The 26117-nt window shown below is 38.7% G+C and overlaps 1 protein-coding gene across 1 annotated transcript in view; it reads right to left on the reverse strand.

Moving 5' to 3' along the window:
* pde8b (phosphodiesterase 8B) overlaps positions 1 to 18101 on the reverse strand; it is a 42021-nt gene extending 23920 nt beyond the window's left edge. The window contains exons 1-2 of the mRNA XM_080509677.1: positions 17394 to 18101; positions 3062 to 3118 (exon numbers count right to left, since the gene is read on the reverse strand). Coding sequence (XP_080365803.1) covers positions 3062 to 3118; positions 17394 to 17675 — 339 coding nt within the window. The 5' untranslated portion in view covers positions 17676 to 18101. The remainder of the gene's footprint in view (positions 1 to 3061; positions 3119 to 17393) is intronic.
* Between the last annotated feature and the right edge of the window lie 8016 nt (positions 18102 to 26117).

Raw genomic sequence — 26117 nt, forward strand, 5'->3', positions numbered from 1 at the left:
GCGGGTTAGGTCAGGCATCCAGCGGAGGTCTGGAGGTACAATTCCAAAGGGGGCTGTGTTGTTTTTTTGTTTTTTTTGAAGGGGTGAGGGAGGGACAGTTTAAGGGTTTTATGGAGCATGAGATGAGATCTTACAAGACTTTTTTTTTTTTTTTTTATAAAAAACCCTCAGCCTCTCCACCTGCCTGCATGCAGCCAGAGATTCCTGCTTCGATGCTTCTTGGCGAGATGAACCAGGAGGAGGAGGAGGAGGAGGAGGGCGACGGGATCGAGCAGGATCCCGCAGCTCTACATGAAGACGAGTGGCATGCCAGGACGCTCACATCACCTTCGCTGGGCTGAACTCAGAAACCCCTGGAGTTCAGTCAAACCAGCTCCAAACCCAGGCAAATCAAATCAAAGCAATAAATGAGCACCTAATAAAGTAGTCGATTCTCCCGAGTGGGAGCCGTCAGATCAGAGGAATGCTTTGTGTTACCAGCTGGTAACCTCCAGATCGGGAGCTCTTACTTTCTTTGTTACATAAGGATAAATCTTACTAGCGCGCGTCCTAATCCCCAAGCAGAGGATGAGCACGGACAATCCCTGACTCAGTCCTACCTCCCCCTTGCCATATTACTAAGTTCTTGAGGGGGTAAGACAGAATCCCAGGCGGGGTGATGTTAGAGGACACACAAGGTGCCTGGAGGGTATCTGGGATCAAGCAGAACAACAACAGCCTCCAAAAGCAGAGCAAACGCGGTGCAGTTACTCCAGAAAATAAAACATCTCAGTAAAGAGGCTTCAGCCAGAGCCAGAACTATCAATTATTTCTATTCAGACGGTTTAAATCACTGCAACACAAAACAATAGGAAGACAGACTCACAACTTTTTAATGCTACAATAACGCCAAAGACGGAGGCGTACCTGAGTATAATTTTTCTCAAAACGTTCTGCAACTTTATCTTTATTTTTAGTTTTGATAAGATTTCTTCAGTGTATTTTTCCCATCATTTGGTGAATCTCTATCCAGAGATAGAAAAAAGCCCATTATTTTGAGTGACTGATGCACAGCGGATGTAAAAAGAGAAAAACTATGTATGAGGTGACTTAAAAAAAAAAACTTAATGTGAATTTTTTTTTTATTGATTTATATCTCATGCCTGATTTCTTGAAAACTCAGAATTCTGATATTCTTTGTCATTATTACATTGTTAGGCTTATAAGCTAATATGTAAATAATAACCTTAGAATGATATTCATATAGGACTTCAAGAACAGCTGTCACAATAAAACCACACAAACATGAACAAAGTCACAAGTCAAGACAAGTAATCAATATAAAGTATAGACAAAAATAAAAAAAATACTGATATAAAACTGACTCTATACCCATAACATATGTATCTAATCGATGCGATTTTACACCTTAAAGTTACAACTTTACACCCAATAATTATGATTTAAAGTTCTATATCATTGACGTAATAGCCTGCAATTCCGATGTCGTTTCATGCACATCTGACTTCACATCTCATATCTACGACCTCGTATTTCAGTTAAATAAGTTAATATAACTTAGCACTCTCACCTCACAGCGAAAACGTTGAAGCCCGGGCTGACAGGCCTCTCTCTGTGTCGTTTGCATGTTCTCCCTGTGCACGAGTGTTTTCTCCGGTTACTTCGGTTTCCTCCCACAGTCCCCAAAAAACTTTGACTTACTCGTGGGTGTGAATGTGTGCTGTTGATTGTCTCTCTGTATTTGAAGTGTGATGGACTGGTGACCTGTCCAGTGGACCTCCCACATTCATTTGGGATTAGCTTCAGTCTAAGACTGTAAGTTGGATGAAGCAGTAAAGAAGATGAATGGAAAGAAGAACGCTAATATGACATAATATTTCATAAGGATTTAATATCCCATAATCGTGACTCAGTAATTCAATTAAATATGTCATGGGGTTATGTTTGAGATATACATACAAACTACATTTCCAACATGACTTTGCCTTTGTATTTAGTTAAATTCCTCTACATTGAATAATCGCGAGTTTCATCCCAAATCTATGAATTAGCATTTTATATAAACGTATGTATATCCTATAATTCTGAATAATCATTACAGAAGAACATTGTCAGCTAAATATGACTTTATAAAGATGACTTTATTCCATACTTTTGATGTGAAATTTGATATAAATGATTTTATTTCCCATAATTAAGACGCAGTATTTCGTACAAAGGCACTGCCTTATTTATGAATCATATATTAGCTTGTCAGCTCGAAGAGCCTTTGAAGAGGTAATTTCAACATTCACTTCATGGCATTACATTTGTTTAAACACTTTGATTCATGTAAATAAGGTGTAATAATGTCTATCTGAGGCGGTTGTCCCACATTAACGTCTCACTCCTGCTTAACCAGAGAAACATCTGCTCCCTCTGTAACATTGCATCATCCCTTTTCCTGCTTTTATTATTTATTTATTCATACGCATCTTGGACTCCAGTAAAGAGAACATGTAGTTGTGTATCTAAGCTTAAAGTCGGAAGTCACATAAAAACATGCTTTCAAAATCACTTCTAAATGATTATTAAACACTGGTATCTCAACAGCTCTTTTTGTTAACTATTCTTTACATGCACTCACTTGTAAACATTATACTTTGAAAGGATTGCCACTTTGCTCACCCAGGAAGTTGTTGGAACTGATTTTCCCAGTAGGACAATATATTTGCACAATCCCAAAGTGTCCGAACTTGTCAAAAGAGCCCAAGTGTACATGGAATTTGTGCATATAAATAACTATTGCATAAACATCGGCAGATGAAAGTATGAGAGAAAGGTTATTAAGAAATATTTGGAGATTGGCCTATGCTTCGATCCAGTGCCAGGACATGCCGTAACATGCAGTTATGTGCCTTATAAGAAGACACATAACTCAGTCACATAAGGTAACGTAACAAATTATGCATATGACTATAATTACTATAATTTTTGTCTCAGAAAAACGTGAGCCTCAAGAGGTGCACAAGCACAAAAAATATACGAATCACTCCAAGGAACCATATATATTTTCTCCTACCTGAATTGGCTCTTGGGTCAATCTCATAGGTCCTACACATTCTTCTGTGGATGAAACCTGCAGAATAAAAACAGTGACAAGCAGATTAGAAAGTGTCCTCAAAAGCCATTCACATAAATCACACATACACAGCGTAATAATAGTAATAGAAATAAACACTTCTTACCATTTTACCATTGATGTCCAGGAACATATTGGCATATTGTTTTTTGTTTCCTGTTTCCCGCACAACCTGACCGTCCCTGCTTTTCCTCCAACACCTTTAATCTTCTTTCTCACCACTTACTTTCAGTTTTAAGTCCAAAGAGCAACACGCTGAGCATTTCCTCTATTGCAAGGTAGATGTGTGGACTCAAACAAGATGACAATGACCCCTTTAAAACAATAAAGAACTGCACATCTGGAATCTCCACTACTTCTTCCTTGTATTGACTTTTCCTATACTGTGCACATGCATACGTCTGGGGAGCATTAGCAGCCCGGAGCAGAGCCGTCCGCTGAAAACCTCTTTGCAGGGTATTAGTCACCAGCCACAGATTGAACTCACAGGTTTACCTGCATAATCCCGCGGCAGGAGCATTGTACACTGTCGTGCATGTGTGCCATGTGCATGTGTTTTTTTTTTTTTTTTTTTTTTTGCAGCCCGTCTGGGCAGCTTCAACTTAACCGCATGTGTCATCCCAGTGTGAATAAGCAACTCAGCTACATGTGCATCCTTTGAGCATATGCATGCACGCTCGTGTTTACACCGCAGTCCAAACACACAATGAATCAGCAGTTTAGCATAATACACTGTCTCATAGTGCACATCACAACTCTGAGTGCCATGACCAGCCATTAATCAGCACGTGTACAGGCATTCCGGTGCAAAGTCCTGCAGGATGAGCTTTCACATGTTTTTGTTTTGTTTTGTTGTTGTTTTTTAGCTGTAACATGTTCAAATACAGATTTTCATGCACCGCTCCAATAACAGAATGCAATGATTTGAAGATTGTTTAAATTCTACATTGAATTAAAATGATTCAGAAACAATTGACATGATAGTTGAAAATAGGTGTCCATTGAATGCCCATCCATTTATCATCTATATTGCCTTATTTCTTACAGCAGGGTTGTAACGGAGCACTAGATTCGATCCGACACTCCAGACCTCAAAGTATGTTTTTGGACAACAGGAAAAGGTCAAAGCAGCCAAAGATATACAGGCACAGAGGGAACAAGAATATTCACACTTAAATCCCCCCATAAGATCAACCTTCTTGAGCTGAGAGACCTAATCCTTACACCACTTTGCAGTCCCATTTTCAATCCTTTACAGCAAATATAGGGTTTAAATTATTTGTAGATCCCTGCTTCTTTAGAGTTGATATTGTGCATGGATAAGGCAATAAATGTGAATACATAAATGCGGCAGATACAAAAATGCAAGCATGTATGTACTGCGTAAAATACACAAAAATGAAATGATTATTGTAGTTTTTTCCTTTTCAATCTTTCTTATTTGGATAGTACCCAAGAGGATAAGCAAATGACCTTTTTAAGACTTTAATAAAAAGAAAACAAAGGAAAAAAAATCGTTTTTATGGTAGGGAAACTCAAGGAAAAAAGAAGAACCACCAGTTGAAAGAAAACACATTAAGTGCAGAGAGAAGAATCCAAACATCTTCAATATACACTCCAATAATTCTCTGATAGCTCCAGTTGTACCAGCATTTGGAAAGAAATTAAATAACAATAGAAAATACATGCTTATTAATTACGGATATTTGCCTGCCTTATAGAAAGGTTACTGAATTTTTCATTCAACTTTGGACTTGAATATACGCAGGTTTCATAGTTCAAACGCAAAGTCTAATAACACCTTAAAACATAATACTCTGCACTTATAATACTGAACACAAGTTTTAAAATCACCCTGAATTAGAAATTGGTTTGTGACTTTTCCACCTGCTACAGTATGTGGCTCCCCATGTAGAAACATTGTTTGATAGGATCCCATTACTTTTATACTTTGAGCACCATTCAAGACCTTTTCTTTTTGGTTGTTTCTCCGGTAAATAAGCTGGATCAACATCTGTACAGACGAAAATAAGTGGGATACTTTTGCCACCGCTGCTCATAACTGCAGGGTTAATGACCTACAATAATGTCTCTTTCCCACTGAAAACAAACCTCATTGCCTAATTACAAAAAAGGGAGTAGAGAGACTTAAAAAGGAGGTTAATACCACTGCAGACATGAGCTCCATATTGATGCGTGCGATGCACAACCTCGACAAATTGCATGACTACTTGAGGGAGGCTGAAGCTGGTGACTCACCTCCTATCATTACAGTATTATTTGTCAGAGGCAATTAGGCTTAAAGGTGGACACGTTTTGACCACATCTCGTCTCGAGCAGCCGCTATTAGTCACTGGTGTCAGCATTGCAAACCTTTCAGGAGGAATTTCTAAGTATTTTCTGCTCATACTTATTTTAGTATAAATCGCAAAAAAACATAAGAACAGACAAATAATCACGCACACACATACAAACATATTCGATAAAAAATTTTTTTGGATGCCCCCAGTTCAATAATATAAAAACACATTGTGTGTGGTTGGATAGGATCTAATAGAAATACAGGAAAGAGCCTTCAAGCCTCATACAACATTGAATGCTAATAATATTGGCCGATTTCTTATTAATTCATGAAGACACTAATGTCATAAGAAATTTTACTTCAGCACAAAATTATCTACACTGGTTGTTTTAAAATTAGGATGCGAATTTAGGAACAAAAATCTTGTATTAAAATCTCAAAATGACAGAAAATTAATTGCGGATGCTGCTAATGTTGAGTGCGTCTCCTTCTGTCCCGCGTCTTTTAGCCTCAGCATCATTCAAAGCTGCTATTGTCAGTGGAGAGCAGCCGTAGTAGGGAGCTGCAGAGCTGCTGTCTCTCTGTCCTGCTCAACAACTCAGCTGTTCGCTTCAGTGATAGTTGAAGCTTTTGTATCAGCAGCCTTAAATAAACATTAGCTTCCCTTCATTAGAGCTACTTGCTGCTGTCTACATGTTGGTGATTTGTATGCAATGCTTTTGCTGCTTCTTCTCGTTGTCATCGTGGGTTTATGAATCTGTTTCTCTCAAGGTGCACTGACAGCCAGAATATAGAGCGCCTCCCTCTAACTAACTAATGTGACTTCAGTCGAATGTAATGAATCGTCACTCATTAGACTGAGCCAAACAATGCGAATGAATACCCATGTGTAACCCCAATCTCATATAGCTATACTAATGTACTGGAAGTGGTGAGGACAATGAGATGGGGCCTGAGTTTGTGAACAAATTAAATGTATTTTTACTCAAAAAGGATGGAACAACTGAGCTTACATGCCATGGCTTCTGGACATATATTTATTAAGGAAAAGAAAAGAAAGTTTAATTGTTCTTCAAAAACAAAAACTAAAATATTTTATATAAGATAAATAAGTCCTCAAGAATCTTTTATACCTTCAATAAATAATGTCTTTTAACTGAAATTGCCTTTTTGAACCTTTTTAAATCAAATGGTTTTAACCGTTTACCTTAAACAAACCTTTAATTCCCCCCTACGTCAAATTATAATCCAAAAAACTCAGAATGCACCTTTTATAAAACTAAATAAAACCAGTTTTCTCAACCAGCGAAACACAAAAAGTACGCAGGCTGTTGTGTGGGCCCACACACACCTGCATCCTTTAAACACAATAATAAAACAACTATCAGAACCTTACTGCAAGAAAAAAGAAACTCCGCTGCTGTTTTGACAAGTAACAAGCAAATCAAACTGAACCCAGCATACAAGGTGTGTTTTGTTGATGAGAGTGTGGTGTTGTCGCCGACATGCGGTCCTCACACCACTGAGCACAAAGACCGTCTTAAAAAAAAAAAAAAAAAACCAGGACTCACGGTCAGTGACCATTTTGTGGTTTAACACAGCAAAACATTGAGGTCGAACTTGAAAAGAGCGGATCCAGTGATGGCAGGAAGGTCTGGTGGCTCAGTGTCAAAGGCAAAAAGGCTGGTAATAAAAAGAAAATCCCTGCTAAGTGCTTTGGTGACAACAGCCGGCATGGGCTCCAAATATATCAGTGCGGCTGAGAGGCGAACATGAGTAATTGTGTTTTACTTTTGAGGCCGACGCAGCCAGAACCAGATGTGAAACAGAACAGGAAGGAAAGCTGCAGAAAACGGGCAGAGTTCAGGCGTCACCACTGGGAGAAGTTATTTGGAGAGAGATCAGACCGCGGGGTTTGGGGATGATGGAGGAAGTGCCGGGGCGAGCTGTCACTGGTCGCCTTCACGTCTCAGAGTAGGTGACAGAATCCTTGTGAAGAGACGGGAGGGGGAAGTGAGTGAAGGAGTCTGGATGAGGGGAAAGAAGACTAAAGCCTCTTAAATTTAAAGGAAGATATATGGAGATGAAGAGGAAGGAGGAAGGTTGACAGCTCGTTGTATGCTTGAGTTATGAATCTTCAGAAAGCCAATTCGCAAGTCAAAAAAAAGGCAGAAAGGAGAATATTTGAGGAGAGGTCATAAAGTCAATGGACATCAAATGAAAGAGTCTGTAAGGACGATTAAGAATGCAGCATGAAAGTCATTCATACGCTCGATTTCCATGTGGCATTGTTAAATCACACCAAATATACAGCCAGAGGCTGAGAAAAGCTAAAAACCTTAACTCAGCCAAGGGCTCCTGCACATGCACTGCTCTGAATGCTTTACATTATTAAATGGTGGGTACACTTAATTGTTACACTAAAAAGGCAGCAATGTTCATTTTGAAATCTGTACTTTCTCAAGAGAAGCGTTTCCTCCATTTACATTTTTTTTTAATTCTCAAAGTGATCAACAATTAAGGTTGTTACGTATACGCCACAAAAACAAAGAAACATGGACTCTCTCCCACAAGACTATGAGAAAAACAAAGGCGTCATACTTCTCTGCCCTGGTTTGGGAGTTCTCACAGCTTGTTCTCAACACATCATTGAGACTGAAGTTTTTTTTTCCCATGCGGTTTCCTACAGCTATTGTGTCAGAAATTTGAAATGAGTGGGGATAATGCCACCGACAATCACTTCTTATTTCCATCTCCACCCAGGAGATGAAGTATGAACTGTCTTAGACAGAACTGACTTTGTTCCTGTTTATGCCACGTCACATTAACAATATCCTCAGTTGCATTGATCCATTTTTAATATTGATGTGTATTTTCATCATTTTTTTTTTTTTTATGTTTACAAAGCAATCCAGTGGAAAGTAACCAACCATATTCAGCTGCCAAAAAAAGAATACTCTCAGTTTGAGGGTAAAAACCAGGATTTTCATAAACTTAAACTTTGGTTAAAGAGAAGTGACATGGATAGAGTTGGAATGCAAAAAATACTGAATAAGAAATAACGACCCCAAAGTGATATTAAAAAAAATTATTCAAAGAATAATGACTCGGAAGTGTGAGTAAGAGTGTAGGAAACACGGGCTCTCGATTAACTATATGCAAAATGTGATCAGAGAGATTAATACAAGAGAAAATGATTGTAAAGAAATGCAAAATTATTCTAAATGTGGCACAAAGTGACTTAGAAATACATATACCGTGACTACAGCGACACCAAATGAGTACACGGTGATGGCAAAATCATAACAGAGAAACAAAATAAGAACAACACTATAAGAAAAATACCACAAAATGATATGAATAAATAACAAAAGGACCATGAAGATCATCAGAGAGAAACACACAAGAGTGTAAATGTTGCCAGAGATTAAAAAGTGACCAGAAACAGACATAAAGACCAACTAGGGTCATAAACCCCCCCGAAAAGAGACAAAATTACAATTATGACATGCAAAATAATCGTTAAGAATGACAGTGAACACAGAAAGTCTCACAGTAACAATTAACAGACAAAAAGCAACATCAAAATCAAATTGTGAGCACCTGACAACAGCCATGCTCAATGACACCAAGAAGAACAGAGAAACATCATATAAGAACATAAATACGAACAAATTATTAACAAAAAAAGTAGCAAAAATAGATAGAAAGTGATACGAAGATGCAGAATCACCAAAGAGAAGCCCCAAAGACTACAGAAATCTGTAAAATAATAAGAAATTACGTAAAACTGCAACAAAGCAAGACAGAATAATCGAACGCAAAATGACCCACAAAACATGTCAGTGACACAGGGGAGAATTTTGGGAATGGTTTCGCGGAAATGGCATTTTGCTCAAAACAATACAAACACTTTGACAACTGTTCATCATATGAAGGCACCATAAAGCTACATTAACAAAAATAAATACATAAATGATTGATTGATTGTCATCAGGTGTAGAAATTCTCCAGTAATATAGTAATGTTTGTTGACAAAACAGCCAATGGACATCAAGCTTAAGATGTGAAGTTAATGTCACCTGGATTTCTTCAGTTTAAATGATGGTTTGATAACCTCTGACAATCACAAAAACCAACCTTCTCAACAGCTGCACTCAACCTTCGCGATCTCCAGAGCCCAAATCTAACAAGCAGAAATAAAAATCCAACTTCAGGCTAAACACAAACTAACCCGCAGTCACATGACGTCAGCCTCGTCCTTCATTACTCCGACCTCAAAGTGTTGAAAAATAGAGGTCCGGCACGTTACGCCTGCCAAGCAACACAAATTCATTCATAACCGGGAAAAGTGTATGTGTGCTCTTGATGTGGACTAAAATGTCAGTCATAAATACACTTGTGTAGCTTGGCAGGAGTCGTTTGCATGACCTTTGTTTTTCAGCACTTTTGTGACCATTTTCCAACACATTGGCTTTGAGCGGATGTGTAAAAAAGCAGAAAAACAAAACAAAACAAAAACCCTAAGATATATCCACAAGGAGGAAAGCTTGAACAGTTTGGAGGAGCTTGAATACATAATTACAACACGGTTGTTATATCGGCATGGCAACATATTGTCCTCGACACACCTGTGTAGTATACCTGCGTGCTAGCATCCTTAGTAGTTACTTTAAAGTAGTTAATGAAAATAAAACTGGAAAAAAGTAAATATACTTGGGAGAGTAATTCTTGTGTTACGTTTAATCACTTGTCTGATCCGTCTTTTCTTCAGTTTAAGCTTCATCACTCAGTTGGAGGAAGATGCATCCATAATCTGAATGTAAATAAAAATATTTCTCAACTTTCAACAGTGAGAAACAACAAAGCGACTGAAGTGAAACACAAACATGGACAATAGCGGATGTATTAAACAAGTAAGGTCAAAATCATCACACGCTAACATTACTTACAGTGGGATATTTTCCAAATTGCTATAAGGAGGACTGAGATATATTAAGATTACTGATATTACTCAGGAAAAAGATGTTGATTGAAATAGCAACAAAGCTGATTTGAAGACAATAGTTTTTTTCCTAACGCAAATGCAAAAGAGTCAGAACAGGAGTAAAAAGTAGCTCTGCAGGTGTCAAATTGTCCAAAAAAGTAGTTTTCATCAACTGAAGACATCGAACAACATTTTCATGTGCAATAATGTACAAAGTCTCCCAGGTTATTATGTTTTCAGACTCCGGTCCTGTGAACCTAAAAGCTCACTTCCCTTCAAATATCTCAGTGTCACCGTCCACCAGGAGCTCGGAAACATGACTGTGCAGACTAAAAATTCGGACTATGCCTCAATGAGAAGACGTGCCTGTAAACACACACCTACGGGAATTTCCTTGTGTGTAAACAGTCGTCTCGGTCCAGCATTCAAACTATTTTCCACTTCGCAGCCCGGATGAAATTCAGCGTCTTACATGTAGACTGAAGCCACAGAAAGACACCCTGAAAACGCAGCAAAGAGCTGCTGACACCGGCGCCGCGATCACAAGTTCGTAAAAAAAAAAAAAAAAAAAGACAACGAACTGAATGTTGTCATGAGTGATCTGTTTTACTGTCTTATGAGTCGCTGCAGTAAGTTCTCTTATAAAAACGATTATGAAAACACAGACATTCCAGCAGATCTTGTGATTGTAATGATGAACCCAAACTTGGCAAAACTCTCTAATGTCTTTTTGTCCAGAGGTTTCCCCTGATTAAACCCCTGAACAGTATTCTGTGTTTGATTTGTCGGGATATTAATTTGAAATGTAATGGCATCTATCTATCTATCTATCTATCTATCTATCTATGTATGTATGTCACAAATGACATAAACATCTAAATTGTTTGCAGTTTACTACAATAGCCATAAAAAAACACACCAGAATTTTCCTGGCTTTGTGGTAAATACACATAAATCAACATTCAATCAAAATAATGCATTACTATTTTAAGTTGCATATAAGAGGAGGAGCGAGCAGAGTGTCCAACTGCAGCCTTTTTAACTCTCCCATAGGAAGTTCTCATCATTTGATGGAATATAACCCACATATGAAATGCAACAGACCCTGTTCATGCATGGATGTGATGAGCTCAGCGGTGAGCAATGTCTTTTGAAACAAGAGTTACTCAAAAACCTGAATCGTGTTGCTTCTACTCGCCGCTATTCTTTAAACGTCGTACAATTCTAACTTCTTTCACCGGCCCTCCCTTTCGTCAAAGCTGCAGTACGATGTGATCCGGCCGCCATCAGCAGCGACTCCAGTGTCTTGCCAACAGAACTTATGACAGTAAACAGACCTGCTTCGCCACCTGATGCACGGCCGTCCGCCACGTTAGCGCACTCGGGTTCAAGGACTCACACCGAGCTCAAAGTTCACGAGTTCATAAGATGGTTTAAGTTAAGTATCGGGCATTTGATTGGTATTAAGGCAGCAGACAGAAAGTCATGTCACAGCTTTCATCCAAAAGCAAACTCAAATAAATGAAATCGTCAAGGCTTTTTTTTTTATGTTCTTCAAATAACTTTCTTAATGCGTGCGAGGCTTCTGTCAAATAGCATGAAGAGTTACATCATGTTTTCACCACCGATGCATGTGCGGCCGATCAATAACGGGAGGCACGGTGTACCGCGAGAGTAATTATGTAAACATATCACGAGTCTGTAAACGCGTGTCGTGTTTTGAGAACACCATAAAGGATCCGGGCACGGTGAGTTTTAGTATAAACAGTTACATAACTGATGTCTAAACCAAAACGACAACCTGGAGAGCGCGCACAATAAGTTTTCTGGAATCTCTCAATGTTGCTTTACGCTTTCTTTGTTTCGTTACCCCACTGGATGCGCCGGCTGTTCCCTTTTCTATACCTGCTTTATCAGATCAGAAGGCATCAGATATGAAAAAAGATTTGCAGCTGTTAGAAATAAATCCTGTAAACGTCATTAAGTTGTGCGTGTGTCAGAGACGTGTCAAAAGAATTTGCAATCATTACTCAAGTAGAAGTGTAAATACTGGGGATTAAAAATACTTAAGTAGAAGTCAAAGTATCAGGTCAAGCTGTAAAATATAAGTCAGGTAACAAAGTATATATATAGAACAGAAAACAGCATAACTGCCGATAATGACCTGGATTTTTCCACATTTTTGGATCTCCCTCTGCACTATTTGAATTCTAATTTTACATCACAGCAACATGAAGTGCGTTTGTGACTGGGATTGTGATTTGTTTTTCGTGTGGAGTTTGTGCAGCTCCAGGATTTCTCCTGCACTCGAAACGCATAGATGTGAGATCAACTGCTGTTTTCTAATTGCTTACAAAAATGAGTGCTTATGGTTCTCTGTTTTTCCCTGTTAGCACAATGATGGATAGGAAATCTGTCCAATATATTAGTAAAACAGATTACCAGGGCGGCCAGTGGCCAAATTGAGGTTTTTAATCTAAGTCTTTGTTTGTTTCCTCCAATGCCGTTAAAGAAAACAAATAATGTCTACAACACAAATAGGCTTCACTGTTATGTAGAATATGTACAATGCAAAGAAACTGTCTTTCAAACTAAACATTAAGAAGTAGTTTCCACTGCCAACTACACACTTTTAAGACTACGCACCAGCATCTTATCAGAAGTGCATGAATTATCGCCCACAGTCTAAACATTTTCAGTCACAGTTTCTTTCTGGTCAACCTGTTGCCGGACCGTTCCGCCAGAAGTCAAACGTGGCACCTTGGGACGCTCTTCCACCGCTTGGCCTTCCTGCCGCAACACATTGGTCACATGACTGAACAGCTTCTCAGAACAAGCAGCTCAATGAAGCCAAATAATGCGTGCACTTCTGCCACCTCTGGCTGCTCTAAGGTGTTTTCTCACAACACAGAACATGCCTTGTTGATCGCAGACGTTCCGAATGTTTGGCGGCGGCGCGCCGACGCTGAGAAAGTCGCTACTTCATGAACTCTTCGGTATATTCTCATGAATGTGACTCCGCGCAAAGTCCTGCGGGGATATTTGTACTGGCACCAAGTATCAGCTCCTTTACATGTGACTGTTCACACCCCTGCTGTACTGACCAGAGGGGTAAACAGATGACTTGTGTATATAAACATGTGCACGCACACACACACGCACAAGCGCACACACGGGAGCGTGATCAACATCATAGCGGATTATCAGGATCCTGCAGGGTAGGTAGGGCAGACGCTTTTAATAATAAATGGTATCATTGATCCTCTCTTGGTGCTCGGTGATAGAGAGAGTGAACAGAGGAACAGCTGACAAACCTATAACGAGTATTTAAAGGTGCTGCATCGTGTTCAAGTGATCAAACTGAAATTGTAGCAAGTTCCCTCCATGATAGAATAAAAAAAAAATTGAAACAAAGTTAGGGTTAAAGTGAATGGGACTTAATGAGACTTCAGAAAGCTGAGAGTTCGGTAATTAAACTGATCAAATTTCAAAAAACAGACCTATAAAAGGTCAAAAAAAATAATCCCCATATTTGCATGTCACTACAGGCTTAAAAGTGCATGTAATATTGAGCATAATCAAATATTTTTGAAAACAAAATCTGTGATTCCCTGCTGACTTTGCTCCGTTGAGGCTGTGTGAAAGTCCTCCAGGCGCGACAGGGTTAATGTACTCGGAGAGTCTGATGACATGATCATCTGCTACACTACTTCTTAACAAAACACAACTATATCCTCTGGGGTTCGATCATAAATATGAAGAAGTATCTGTTCACATGCCTCCTCATGAGATCCGTCAGCGAGTGAAAAGCACACAAGCCATACGCGACAAGATGTGAACAGGCATGACGGTCTCCAGTTGAGCCGGAGAGTTTTAAAAAAGATTAAAGATCCATTAAAGATGATCCATTCGGGTAACAGATCTACAGCTTCTCACACAATAAAAGGAAATTTCAACGTGTGTGACATAATCATAACTTATTATTAACTTGTTCCATATCCTGTGGTGTCTTTCTTCCTTTTATATAAACGCCCAAGAAGCCGACCACATCAGAAGTGCTTCTTAACTTGAAGAACAGAGCTGTGAGTTATCAACCCGAGTTGTCAAACCACAGATAATTATTTGACTTTTGGCGCTTTGAAGCACACTCAGTGTTGCCTAACCAATTGGATGCACTTTTTTTTTTTTTTCCCCCTCTGTCCATTTGACAGTGTGTAGTCTGTTTCTGGGAAACTTTGCCTTGGGGCTGGGCGCCTGTACTTGAAGATAATAAACAATGATCTATAAACTGCAATACTGATATGTATCGATTAGGTGCAGTATGGTGAGAGGCGACACTCATCTTCTCCAAATACTAAGTTAAACGAGTAAAACTCACTGTATTACTGATAATGACGCAACATCAACACATTTAAAGCTTCATGTGGCAGTAGGGTATTTCCAATATCTATTTTGTTTTCTGTCCTTGCACCACTAATAAAAAAAAAAAGGATTTATGGCTGTTTTTCAAGCTGAAAAACCTCAATTTATGATTGTGCCTGTGACTGGGTTTGTAGCAACAATCTCAGTACTTGATGTCAGCATAACGAAGTGGGACATTCATACAGTCATAGTTCACATTACTGCGACAAGCTGAAGCTGCTTAATAACTTTCTTTAGTGATAAAGAAACACATGATTACCTAAGATTAGTGTTAGTCCAAAAAGAGGCATATTCATTATCAGAAGAAACAATGTGTTGGGTTTTTTTTGCCACATCTTTTGTAACAGAAAGTTTCTACAGAGGGCAAGGCTTATTTAAAGGCCACTAGGACAACTCCCACTATTTATAGGCAGTGTATGTCGTTCCAAATGATTTATAAAGTGGTACAGTGAGTGAGATGTCAGTGTGCATTAAAACAAAATCCTAACATCTCCAGTGGACATACTGACATAAGCAGCATGGAGGAGAATCTGACTGTTTAGAAACCACAGACTATCTTCCAACTCAATTTAATTAGAAAAAAATGCACTTGTAAATAGATTTTAAACCACGTCTGATTAATACAATTAACAATTGCTGCATGGATAACAATAGAAGTTTGTTGGACTTACGTCTGTGCTGTGTGTGTGTTACATCCCATTTAACATGTGTGTGTATGTGTGTGTGAGTCACTTTGAGTTGCTGATTTGAGCTTTTATTAATGAAGCTGACCAACATTCTTCAGCTTGAAATGTCTTGCATTTCTTACTTTCTTTTTTTTGCTCCTCACTGAACTTGTATTAACTTTAAGTGACACAAATATGCAATAGCTAAAGTTTACTGGCGTTTAGAAGGCCGGTTACATTACTTGAAGTTGATGTGCTTGTTTCTAAAGAAAACTGACTTTAATTAAACTAAAAAAAGGTATAGAGAACAGTCAAGTAAGCTTTCAGAATAATATCCAATGACTTTTACTATTGAAAACATGTAACTTATCCTCAAATCAACTTACAACTACATCAACATGTTATAAATTATTTCAAGTTATGACAAGCATGGGCACCATATAAAAACACCCAATAACTTCATCAACATGTTGTTGACTTTCATTCTTATTTATCACAAAGTTTGAGGAACTCAAATATGAGTCAAACTACTTCCATTTCCAAGTTTAATAAAAAAGTAAAGTTTTTTTTTAGTTGTGAGAGAAAACAGAAATTAAAAACTAAATAAAGCTGGGTCATTATTTCTTGGAGAACTTAAATATGTTAAAAGAAAGCATCACGTCTGATCACAACTACATCACAACCATTTTAAATGAGTATATAACATCCAGAACACGAGGATAGAGTTAAAGCAAAGGTAATATCAACATTTATCACAAAAGATGTCCAACTGTGAGAAACCTTTGCCAACTTTTTTTGTCCCCAGTACCAACTTTTTACTTAAAGGATGTCAATAAACCTGGATCACGTGGCTCAAAATTTGGAGGAAACAAAAAGTACATTGCAAAGATATTTGCAATGTCATGCAACATTTCTGCACTCACTTGAATAAATGCTGAAAATCTCTGCTTACCATTGTTAAGCACGCTAGTTAAATATCAAAATGCGATAGCTTGACTATAGTAAGACGTCACAGTACTTTTCACCACTCAAGCGTAAATATACATACAGCAAACTGACTGATAAAGAATGAAAAGAGAAAAGACAGTGTTGAGCAATGTGCATTTTGGTGTGTAAATAAAAGCTTTAAATATCCTAACAGCTACTCCCAACTGCAATATAGTGTAAAATAATTATCTGTAAAGGTGACTAAAATTACTTGCATTGGATGCTATATAAATAAAGTTGAATTGAATTGTGTAGGTGTTCTGCTGGGCCATCATCTTACATATACCTGGATAAATCTTGCTAACTATCAAACTTTGCTACTCACGATGATTGAAATGACCTCAAATTGTTAAAATGTTTAACAACAAACCAAAAACTCAAGTTACATTCAAATACAAAATGGAAAAAACCATGTATGAATAAAATAACACATCTGCTTTCAGCTCTACAGAGTACAGTGTGGTAAAGTATTATATGTGGTTATAGGTCTTGAGCAGAGGACACTTCTGTATGTCGGCTCAACGTTATGTAGGCTGCAATGCATCTTCATCAAGTGAAGCAGATCCTCGTCACCTGCACGTGCGGGAGAAACGTCCTGCGAGGATGTGCACGCGCCGGACCTATAAAAAGCACGCCCTCTGCCATAACGTGTGTAACACAGTAAATGAGCATCGTTAATGCACGCAGAGGAGATTGAATGAATTACATCTATAATCCGAGCGTGAAGCTGCAGGCTCGGGCCTCCTCTGGTGATAAACAAACAAACACAAACAAAAAAACAACAACCTCCCGTCAAGGGTTCGACTCCACTCACGACTGATGATGACGACGATGATGATGATTAATGATGATACACATTTGTTGTTGTTGTTGTTTATTTATTTATTTTCACGTGCCGCTCCACCGTACCTTGACGCTGGTGTGGCTGGTCTGCGTCTCGGCCTCGATGCGGACGTGTCCCGCGCTGTTCTCCTTCCGATCGCGGCACGAGTTGTTGCGCGTGTGGCGGCTCTGGTAGGTGATGACGGAGGGGATGGTCTCGGCCGCGTCGGTCTTGATGAAGAGCCCGTGCAGCGTGGCCGCGGTGCCCTGGGAGATGGTGGTGGTCTGGTGGGGGGAGTTGGACTCGTCCGAGTCCCGGCAGTAGATCACGCCGCTCTGGGAGACGTGGATGCTGGGGGCGCAGCCCATGCCTCCGCCAGGTCCCGGGGAATGAACGCCGACGCCTGGGTACCACCACCGCCACCTCCACCACCACCTCCTCCTCCTCCTCCTCTCTGTCGTCCGCCCTCCTCTCCGGGCTGGGATCGCTCTCTCCTCCGCACTCCTCCGTGTGAGGGCATTAATGGAGGGAAACGCGGCGTGCGGATGTTTTTTTTTTTTTTTTTTTTTTTTAACTCGCGCGTCCCATGAATCCGGACCGTGCGCTCCTCGGCCGCTCCGCTACTGCACGATCTTGGATTTCGACATCATATTGAGGACAACGTGTGTCTCCTGATGGCCTGTACCAACCCGCCGCTGCATCAATGAAATGACACGCACTAATGGATAAAATAAAAAAAATTAAAAAAAAAAAGAAAAAGGAAAAAAATGGACTAAACCACCTGGCTGCTGCTCTTCTTCATCATCGCTTCACATCCGGCTTTGCTCCTGCGCTCATCCTCTCGTTCTCTGGCTTTATGGCATCTCCCCTCTGTCTCTCTACTTTAGTTATTCTACTTGCAGATCATTGGCCACGGTCCATCTCTCTCTCTCTCTCTCTCTCTCTCTCTCTCTCTCTCTCTCTCTCTCTCTCTCATCACACTAACGTTACATGACTCCCAGACTATCTCTCCAGCATGACCCTCTAATCTCCCAGGAGGGGCCACGCTCTGACTCCAGGGGTCTTCCAATGTTTTTTTTTTGCAGCCTCCATCTACTGAATTAGAGCACAGTCTTTAATCTGCCTTTTCCCCTCCTCTCCTCACCTCATGTTGTCCTTCTTTCCCCAAAACTGTTTATGCAATTTCGTTGTACCTGTACAATGACAATAAAGCTTCTGATTCTGATTATGATTATGATGACAATGCCACAAAGTAAAGGAGTGTTTGTATGTATACATAAAAAATAACATCTAATTCCTGAACAACTTCACACCTCTGGTAGTTTTCAAATGCATTGGCTCCATTTTTACCTTATCCAGACCTGAAGGTGTGAAGGTAAAACAGTAACAACGGTTGATTTTTTTGCTAATAAATAATCGGCTGATTGTTTCTAAATCAACCAATGACTCATTTGACCAATAAAATGTCAATAAATCGAAGACGAAGGGGAAAGTTTTTAGCTACAAAGTGTTGGCTATTGGACTTCAACCCCTAATCAAACCCTAAAAAATGAAATGTTTTTCACAAGGTAAGAAATGGTTGGGATGCCATGTTTTCTCCACAATTACTAAAAGGTAAATGGATAAAAACACATGTGATATAATATTGTGAAACAAATTGGGATATATCAACTTAGAGTCAAAAAAATATATAATTCCGGGCAAATAATGGAAAATTTAAAAACAAAACCTAAATTTTCACTTGATTGCATATCAACATATTTTTAGAATACTCATCTAAAAACCAAAATAAAAATACAAATCGAACAAAGTTGGGAGAAAACATACTGTATAACAGCTCCTCGCTTGTCTTTTCTCATGTCTCAAAAGTTTGGGGTTTTTTTCCCCAGTCGACTCTTATTGCTTCAATATTAGTCGCACACGGCGACAGATCTACAGCACGGAGCAAATGCTTGCTAAATCTGCAGAAACACGACTCCCAACCCATAACAATGTCACTCTATATTTGTTGTATCATGCATAAATATTTCAGCCATGAGTTACAACCCCCTCCAAAAGTCTTCATGTGGAAAACCAATGTTCCATTTGCAGCTGTATATCAGTCAATTGTGTGTAACATGTCAAAAACAAACCTGGAAAAAATGTGTCGTTGTTTTTTTTCACAACATGCAAATAAAAAGTTGATCTGTCCATGATTGACAAAGCAATAAAATGCAAGATTGACAGCATGGTCAGTGGGACCTCTAGTGGCTGTGGCAATTGTGACAAGAGCAATGATGACGTGGACCCATCAGCCTTCTGTGGTTTCTTTGTTCAAGTGAGAGGTGATCCCTGGTGACTCTGGCTAAAAAGTAAGGTATGACCTTAGAGACATATCTACAGCTCTGGGCAATGTCAATCTGACTTCTTAAACAGGTCTTTGCATTGTGAGGGGAAGCTTAGAGCAACCCTGATAGGCAGCAAAACAACACGCAAACTACATAAATTAGTGTTATGACAAAATGTAAGCCTCATAACCGGAGTGCCAAAAATGTTACCTTGCACTTCTACCATAAAATCACCTTCTTCCTTGTATCCTGTATATTACAGGCTGCTAGTTGTCTATTTCTGTGCGGAGCACTATATTCCACACTGCCACCAGAATATGTGCAAATATGTATCCATCAAGCTACTGTGTCGCAATGTGGTGCTTATCACAGCTACAATGAAAGCAACGCTCGGGTACGCCTCGTGACGGTGGCCTTGTACGTTGTTTTCTCCAAAAGCGTAGTGTTTTCTTCAAATTTCAGAATTGCCAGTACAGTAAAGGACCACAGAAATGATAATAAATTATAGTGACTTCAGCTAAAAACCTTTTTAGAATCTATTTATTAAGGACCAGATGCTTGTTAGTCTTGCAGCTAATAATAGGTAATTCTTCCTTTAACATCTCAAGTAACAGATGTAAAATTACATCACACACACGCACGCACACACACACTTTAATCTGACAGTGTCCTCAAAGCTCTGAAAAGCTCTCCAGCACTGCATGTGTCTCTATACAGGAGCAGGTCTGGGTAGTATCACGGTCTGGATTTGAGGCAAAGCATGTAATTTTAGAGAGTGACAGTAAAAAGGCCATCAGCATCGCCTCATCCAGTTCAGCCACATGAACCACATAACTGTGCAAAGAGTTCAATTTGATTTATTGACTGGGCAGGGGAGCCCCTGGGACTGATACCATGGAAATAAGAGATGGAAGAACAGGCCTAAAGCTTTTATAGCAGCGACGTTTAAAGAGAAAGAAAGGGGGAATCCATGTTAAGAGATGTTAAGCTGTTTTCTACAACAGAACAGTGTAGTTGTCCTATTGTTATATACGTCTATCCTACAACAGTAGGTTTGAGTAAATGTTGCTGGGAAAGTCAAATAATTGTTATGATAATCTAAAGTACAGAATATTTCCACATTATTATTTGCGCAAGTATTCACTTTTTTATCATCACTGCTTTATTTGACTTGGTCAGCAGCATTAAATCATCTGCTGTTGAGGCAGCCCTCTGGTGGTCGGCCACATATTCAACAAGTGGGTCAAACATACAGTAACTAAATCAATACCAATGTCAGGTGGCTAAAAATGCAGAGGGTTAAACAATGCACATGTATGTCACCATCACAGCTGCTCACTTATTTATAAAGTACAGGCACCAAGAGTCCTTCTTTCTCCAGTTTGGACCACAATTATATACTTTAAACTATTGCAATTCATAGAAATTCACCCCTTTTCATGTTTATATTTCACCATAGTAATTCAGAGAAACAACATATTCGGGTTTTTTTTTCTCACACTACTAATAACAAATAAAGTACTTTTTCCAAAACATTCAACTATTTTGTGGTTAAATATAATGCTAAATGAGGAAAAAGTGTAAAGTAGGGATAAAAGTGATGTTAGGTAAAACACAATCTTAACAGTACTAGAACATTTGAGTTATTTTTAGTATGTAGTAATGGCTCCAGTATAGAATAATATCTTATTTATCATCACATTCCTCCTCGAAGTTGGCATAATTAAGTCTTAAGATTTTTTTTTTAAGCAAATTGCAGGACTTGATTGGACACCTTATTGTTTTAATAAGTGAAGATGATTCAAAACTACAGTCATTCTCACAGTTTTAAGTTTTAAAGCACAGAAATAATGTGCCGGATCCTTCAGAAGAGTCCCCCCCCCCCCCCCCCCCCCCCCCCCCCCTCAATTCTTCACCACTATTAAATAAGGACTTTATTAATCAGCAGTCATCTCCTACCTTTGGAGGTCCATTCTGAGAAAACTCCCCGGTTGACAGACCACTCATTCCTCACGACGGTTTGTCCTTTGCGTGTGAATTCACAAAAACAGGTATGAGTGCGGGAGAACCGCGCGCACCTCTTCACGCTCTGCACGGCGAACAAATGGAGACGCTCCGCGTGCGCACCAAAGTTTGGCGGCGCTCCACAGGTACTGAGCCCGGGATGGGTGGCTGGATGTCGGCCTCTGAACTTTATAACCTCCTTTGGTTCAGATCGCTGTGGGCAGGCTGGGTGTCCCTGCGGCCCTAGTGTCCTCGTCTACAGCACAAGCTGTGGGAATAAGAGTTTAATTATGTTCATTAAAAAAAAGAAAAAAAAAGCGCACCAACAACTCAACTAGACGATTTGGAACTTATTTGGTTTATGTTTTGTTCGGGCAACCTAATTGACAATGGGTTTAGTTCTAAATCATAAAGAAACATCAAACTGAACCAGGTTGAGGCGTTTTGTTTAAAAGTAATACAATGGAGTTAATTGCTAATGGATGAAGTGCAGGACTTAAAAACGGCCAATGAAGATAAAACAGCTAAAGAGGCTGAAATCAAAAGAGACTAAAACAGTTATAACAGTTAAAACAGCTAAAAAGGGTAAAACCGGTCAAATTACAAAAAAACAGCTCAAGGATATAAAATAGGCTAAATGATTGAAAACCGGCAAACAAAAGCTGAAGGAGCAAAAAAAGAAACAAAAGAAATTTAAACAAATGCTTAATTGAATTTGAATTTCACACAGCCTATACAATACAGGGTGCAGTTAGTAAAGTTGTATATACAGAAGTTAAATGTTATGCAGATCCACACAAATTTCACTTTGTGGGTTGAAACTGTTTAGTTTAGTTTTTTGGGGGTCAAGTGGCAGGCCATGGTATGAAACTGAAATTTATTTCATTTCAGAAAACTTTCATGTTTACCCAGAAACATTTTGAAAACTGTGCATTTCCTTGGAAAGGGCAGAAACTCTGAAAATGACATAGCTTTCATGTTGGGCCACTAGTGGGTGCTGTTGGTTGTTTTTCTGAGGAAACCGCACACGTGTGCAGAGATCAATAAACGATAAACAACTATGGCGAGTAAACGAACATTGGTATGGACAGATTTTTATTACGGTGACTGTCAACTGTAAAATTACCAAGTCCCAGGAAGATATGGACCCACGCCACTCTTATTTTTTATCTATTCCAGCATCTGCAGAAGAACCGTTTACTTCGGCCATATAGTGTGCACACGCAGTAGTGGAGTTTCAGAAAAGTTGCGTTTTTGTTCATTTACACAGAGAAAAAGTCGGACCATTAAAAAAAAGTTGCATTTTCAGTGGCTCCAAGCACATAAACTGACGCCCAAAACACAGCAGAGGTTTTCCGTTTCCACTTGAAAGCGTAGCTGTGTATGTTCAGAGTTGTTTATGATTGAATACCTATTGATAAATGAAACTGAGCTGTACGTCGCCACTGAACTGAAATGTGTTTGGTTCCTCTCTTTGGCACTATTGTCATAATCCGAAGGTCAAAACGTACCGATTATTGATACTGCATGTAAGTAAGTAACTATATTAAGTCTCCAAATGTAAAAAATAAACTACAACACAACGTGAACCTTCTGTTTTCAGATGTATCATGTTACAATGTTTTGTATACTAAGGTTGGGCAGTGGACTCACAGCAAGAATATCCAAGTTTTATCCAGTGGAGATGAAACTATGTTTAATGACAAATAAGTTTATGGACAGTTTTTAATAGCTGTACATTCTAATTATTATTCTATTTTAGGTGTAAAGCTGGGATCAGCAGAATGAAGTGGTGTAGGAAATGGATTGACAGAAAACCTTCTCTATTAGAACATGAAATGTTCATAACTAACAGTAATTTAGATTTTTTTTGCATTTGTACATAATAAAACATTTTAATGTTAGGGTTTTACTGTGAAAGCGTTGTTTATAAATAGTACTCTTCCATGACTTTTATAAAATGCTTCCTTTTGACAGGTGGTGAGTAAAAATTGTAAAAAAAAATTGTAACAGAAACCCCAATTCTAAAAAGGTTTAGCTGATGTGTAAAATGTAAGCAAAGGCCAAGTGCAATGATTTTTGATCATAATTTATTTCTATCTTATTCACAATGGAGCATGGCAAACACGTCAGACATATAAACTATGAGCTCATTCTGTCATGTCTTTCATGACAAAGACAGAGCTTTAAGAAAGGTGGTGCAAAAAAAGACTGAGATGAAAGATGGATGAAAACGGTGCTGATCGCGATGAGTCCTTAAAATAATGAGACTCAATCAGGTGGTTCTGTTCCAGGTCGTGAAACTAAAGCGACAAACTCAAGGGATGCAGAAATGCCTCTTCAAGCTGGGAGGACCTGCAGACCAATCAACCTATTGCTCAAGATACAATTGTGTATTTTAAAGAATTTTAGGCAGAGGCTGAAACACGTGAATATAAAGGAATAACTTCCTGCCTGTAGAGGAAATTAAATTGTTTCTGCAGTGAAGAAAACCTTATTGATTTGCCTATTTCCGCAGAGAATGGACATTTATCTCCTGATGGGTCACTGAGTGCATTAGTTGGTCTCAGAGGAGCCCAGTCAGGTCATGCTCCTGCATAAACAGTGAGGAGCAGTGTTCTGGGAATACACACATATTCATAGAAGTGGGGGATGAAGGAGAGGAAGGGCTGGGTCACCGTGGAGGTTGTTTTTATATCAACAAAGAGCTTTTTTCTTTTCTCTCCTTCTGCATGCAGAAAAGCCTGGCTCTGTGACGTTTCACAGAGAAACAACAAAAACCAACGTCCACGTACAGTCCGCTTTATTAATTGTCCAGCTGACAGCAAATGGAGGTTGAAATCAATCGTCCGAGCACCAAAGACAACAAGTGCGGGAGGCAAAAAAACAAAACAAAAAAAAACACTCTACAGGTTTGTCTTCAGACAGGAAAACCAGAACAACAGTGTGGGGCAAGTTGCTAAAAATGACTTGATCACAGGTGGCGTCTCCTATGATGTCACACTCTACGCAAAACTAGGTCAGGTGTCAGTAACTACAACTAAATCATTATATCATTTTTTTAGAAGTCTTTGTCCTTGTAGTAGCACTGAAATAGTTTTTTTTTTTTAAATAAATGTTGTTTTTTGAAAATTTTGCTTCACGATGCATCCTCAGCTTCAGTTGGAGGATTCGCCTCGACTGGCTTTGTTTCTTTCTCTGTGACACGAGAGGAGAAACACATCTGTGCTTATTAACAAAGCGCAACAAAAGTGGGAAGTGTGCAAACACAGACCTTTCGGAATGGACCATCAAATGAACGAGACAAAAAGGTTAAACCTCGACGACCCAGCAGCCAGTTTTGTCCTCTTTTCTTATTTATTTTAAGCTGCAAAACATGGATAACAAAAAGATAATGGAAATGAAACAATATAATAAAGAACTGCTCACATTTTCATGCAGTATTTTAGCTGTTTCAGTTGTTTGTTGTTTTTTTTTTGTTTTACCATTTTAGCCCTTTTACATTTTTGTAATGTTTACGCAGCCCTTTTAGATTTTCTCAATCTTTTTAGTGGTTTCAGCAATTTTTTTTAATTTTATAGCTGTTTTTCTGAATGTATTAAACAAGCAGTACGATTTGCAGGAAAAGCAAATGATTCTTTCTTTCTTTCTTTCTTTCTTCCTTCAGTGTGTAAACACATTACTTGGAGACAAACCTTTTAATCGAATTTTGTCTTTTTCTGCAAGTTTGACCTTTGACCTTCTTCCTCAAAGTTTACTTATTACAACAGAAAATAGACACAATTATTTTACCATTAAATCTGATTACTTTTTCTAAAGGGTCGTAAAATGCATAGAAATAATAATATTATATATGCTAATACTTGTTTTTTAATGTTCACAAGTACATAAAAGAAAATTAAGCTTCAGTGATGCTCAAACCTGACAATAAGCTATTATGTTGTTTTGTGTGATGATAGCATATTTAAATTGTGAAAAATATATTCAAACATTGATTTATTAATATCAGGCTGACGGTTATTTATACAATCTAATTTATATATTTTTCTACTATGAGTGGATTCTTGGAATGGGTTAAAACTGACCCTCATCTGTTGTAGCTGGAAAAATATTTTGTATATTAATATCCAGAACATGAATATAAATAATTCAAAGTAGTTATAAGAATTTTCATGGGATCCTTTTCCACAAATGAAGAGTGAATTGTTTGCAGGTCCATAATTATACCAGCAGAGGGCGTAAGAGGTACAGGAAGTGATTTCAAGGTTCTAAGCTCTTTTTCATTTCCATGCTTCTTCATGTAAAAAAAAACGATGTTACTCAGGACCAATAGCGTACATGGGCACAGAGTTCAGAGTAAATTAATATAATGAAAAAAAAAATAGATAAAAAAAAAAAAATACACATAATCTAGGTAAAATAGTGCAGCATATTTGACAGCAGATAATAATTAGTCCAGTTTGATGGAGTGAGGCAGCA

The sequence above is a fragment of the Blennius ocellaris genome, assembly GCF_963422515.1.
Source record: "Blennius ocellaris genome assembly, chromosome: 15".
NCBI lineage: Eukaryota > Metazoa > Chordata > Actinopteri > Blenniiformes > Blenniidae > Blennius > Blennius ocellaris.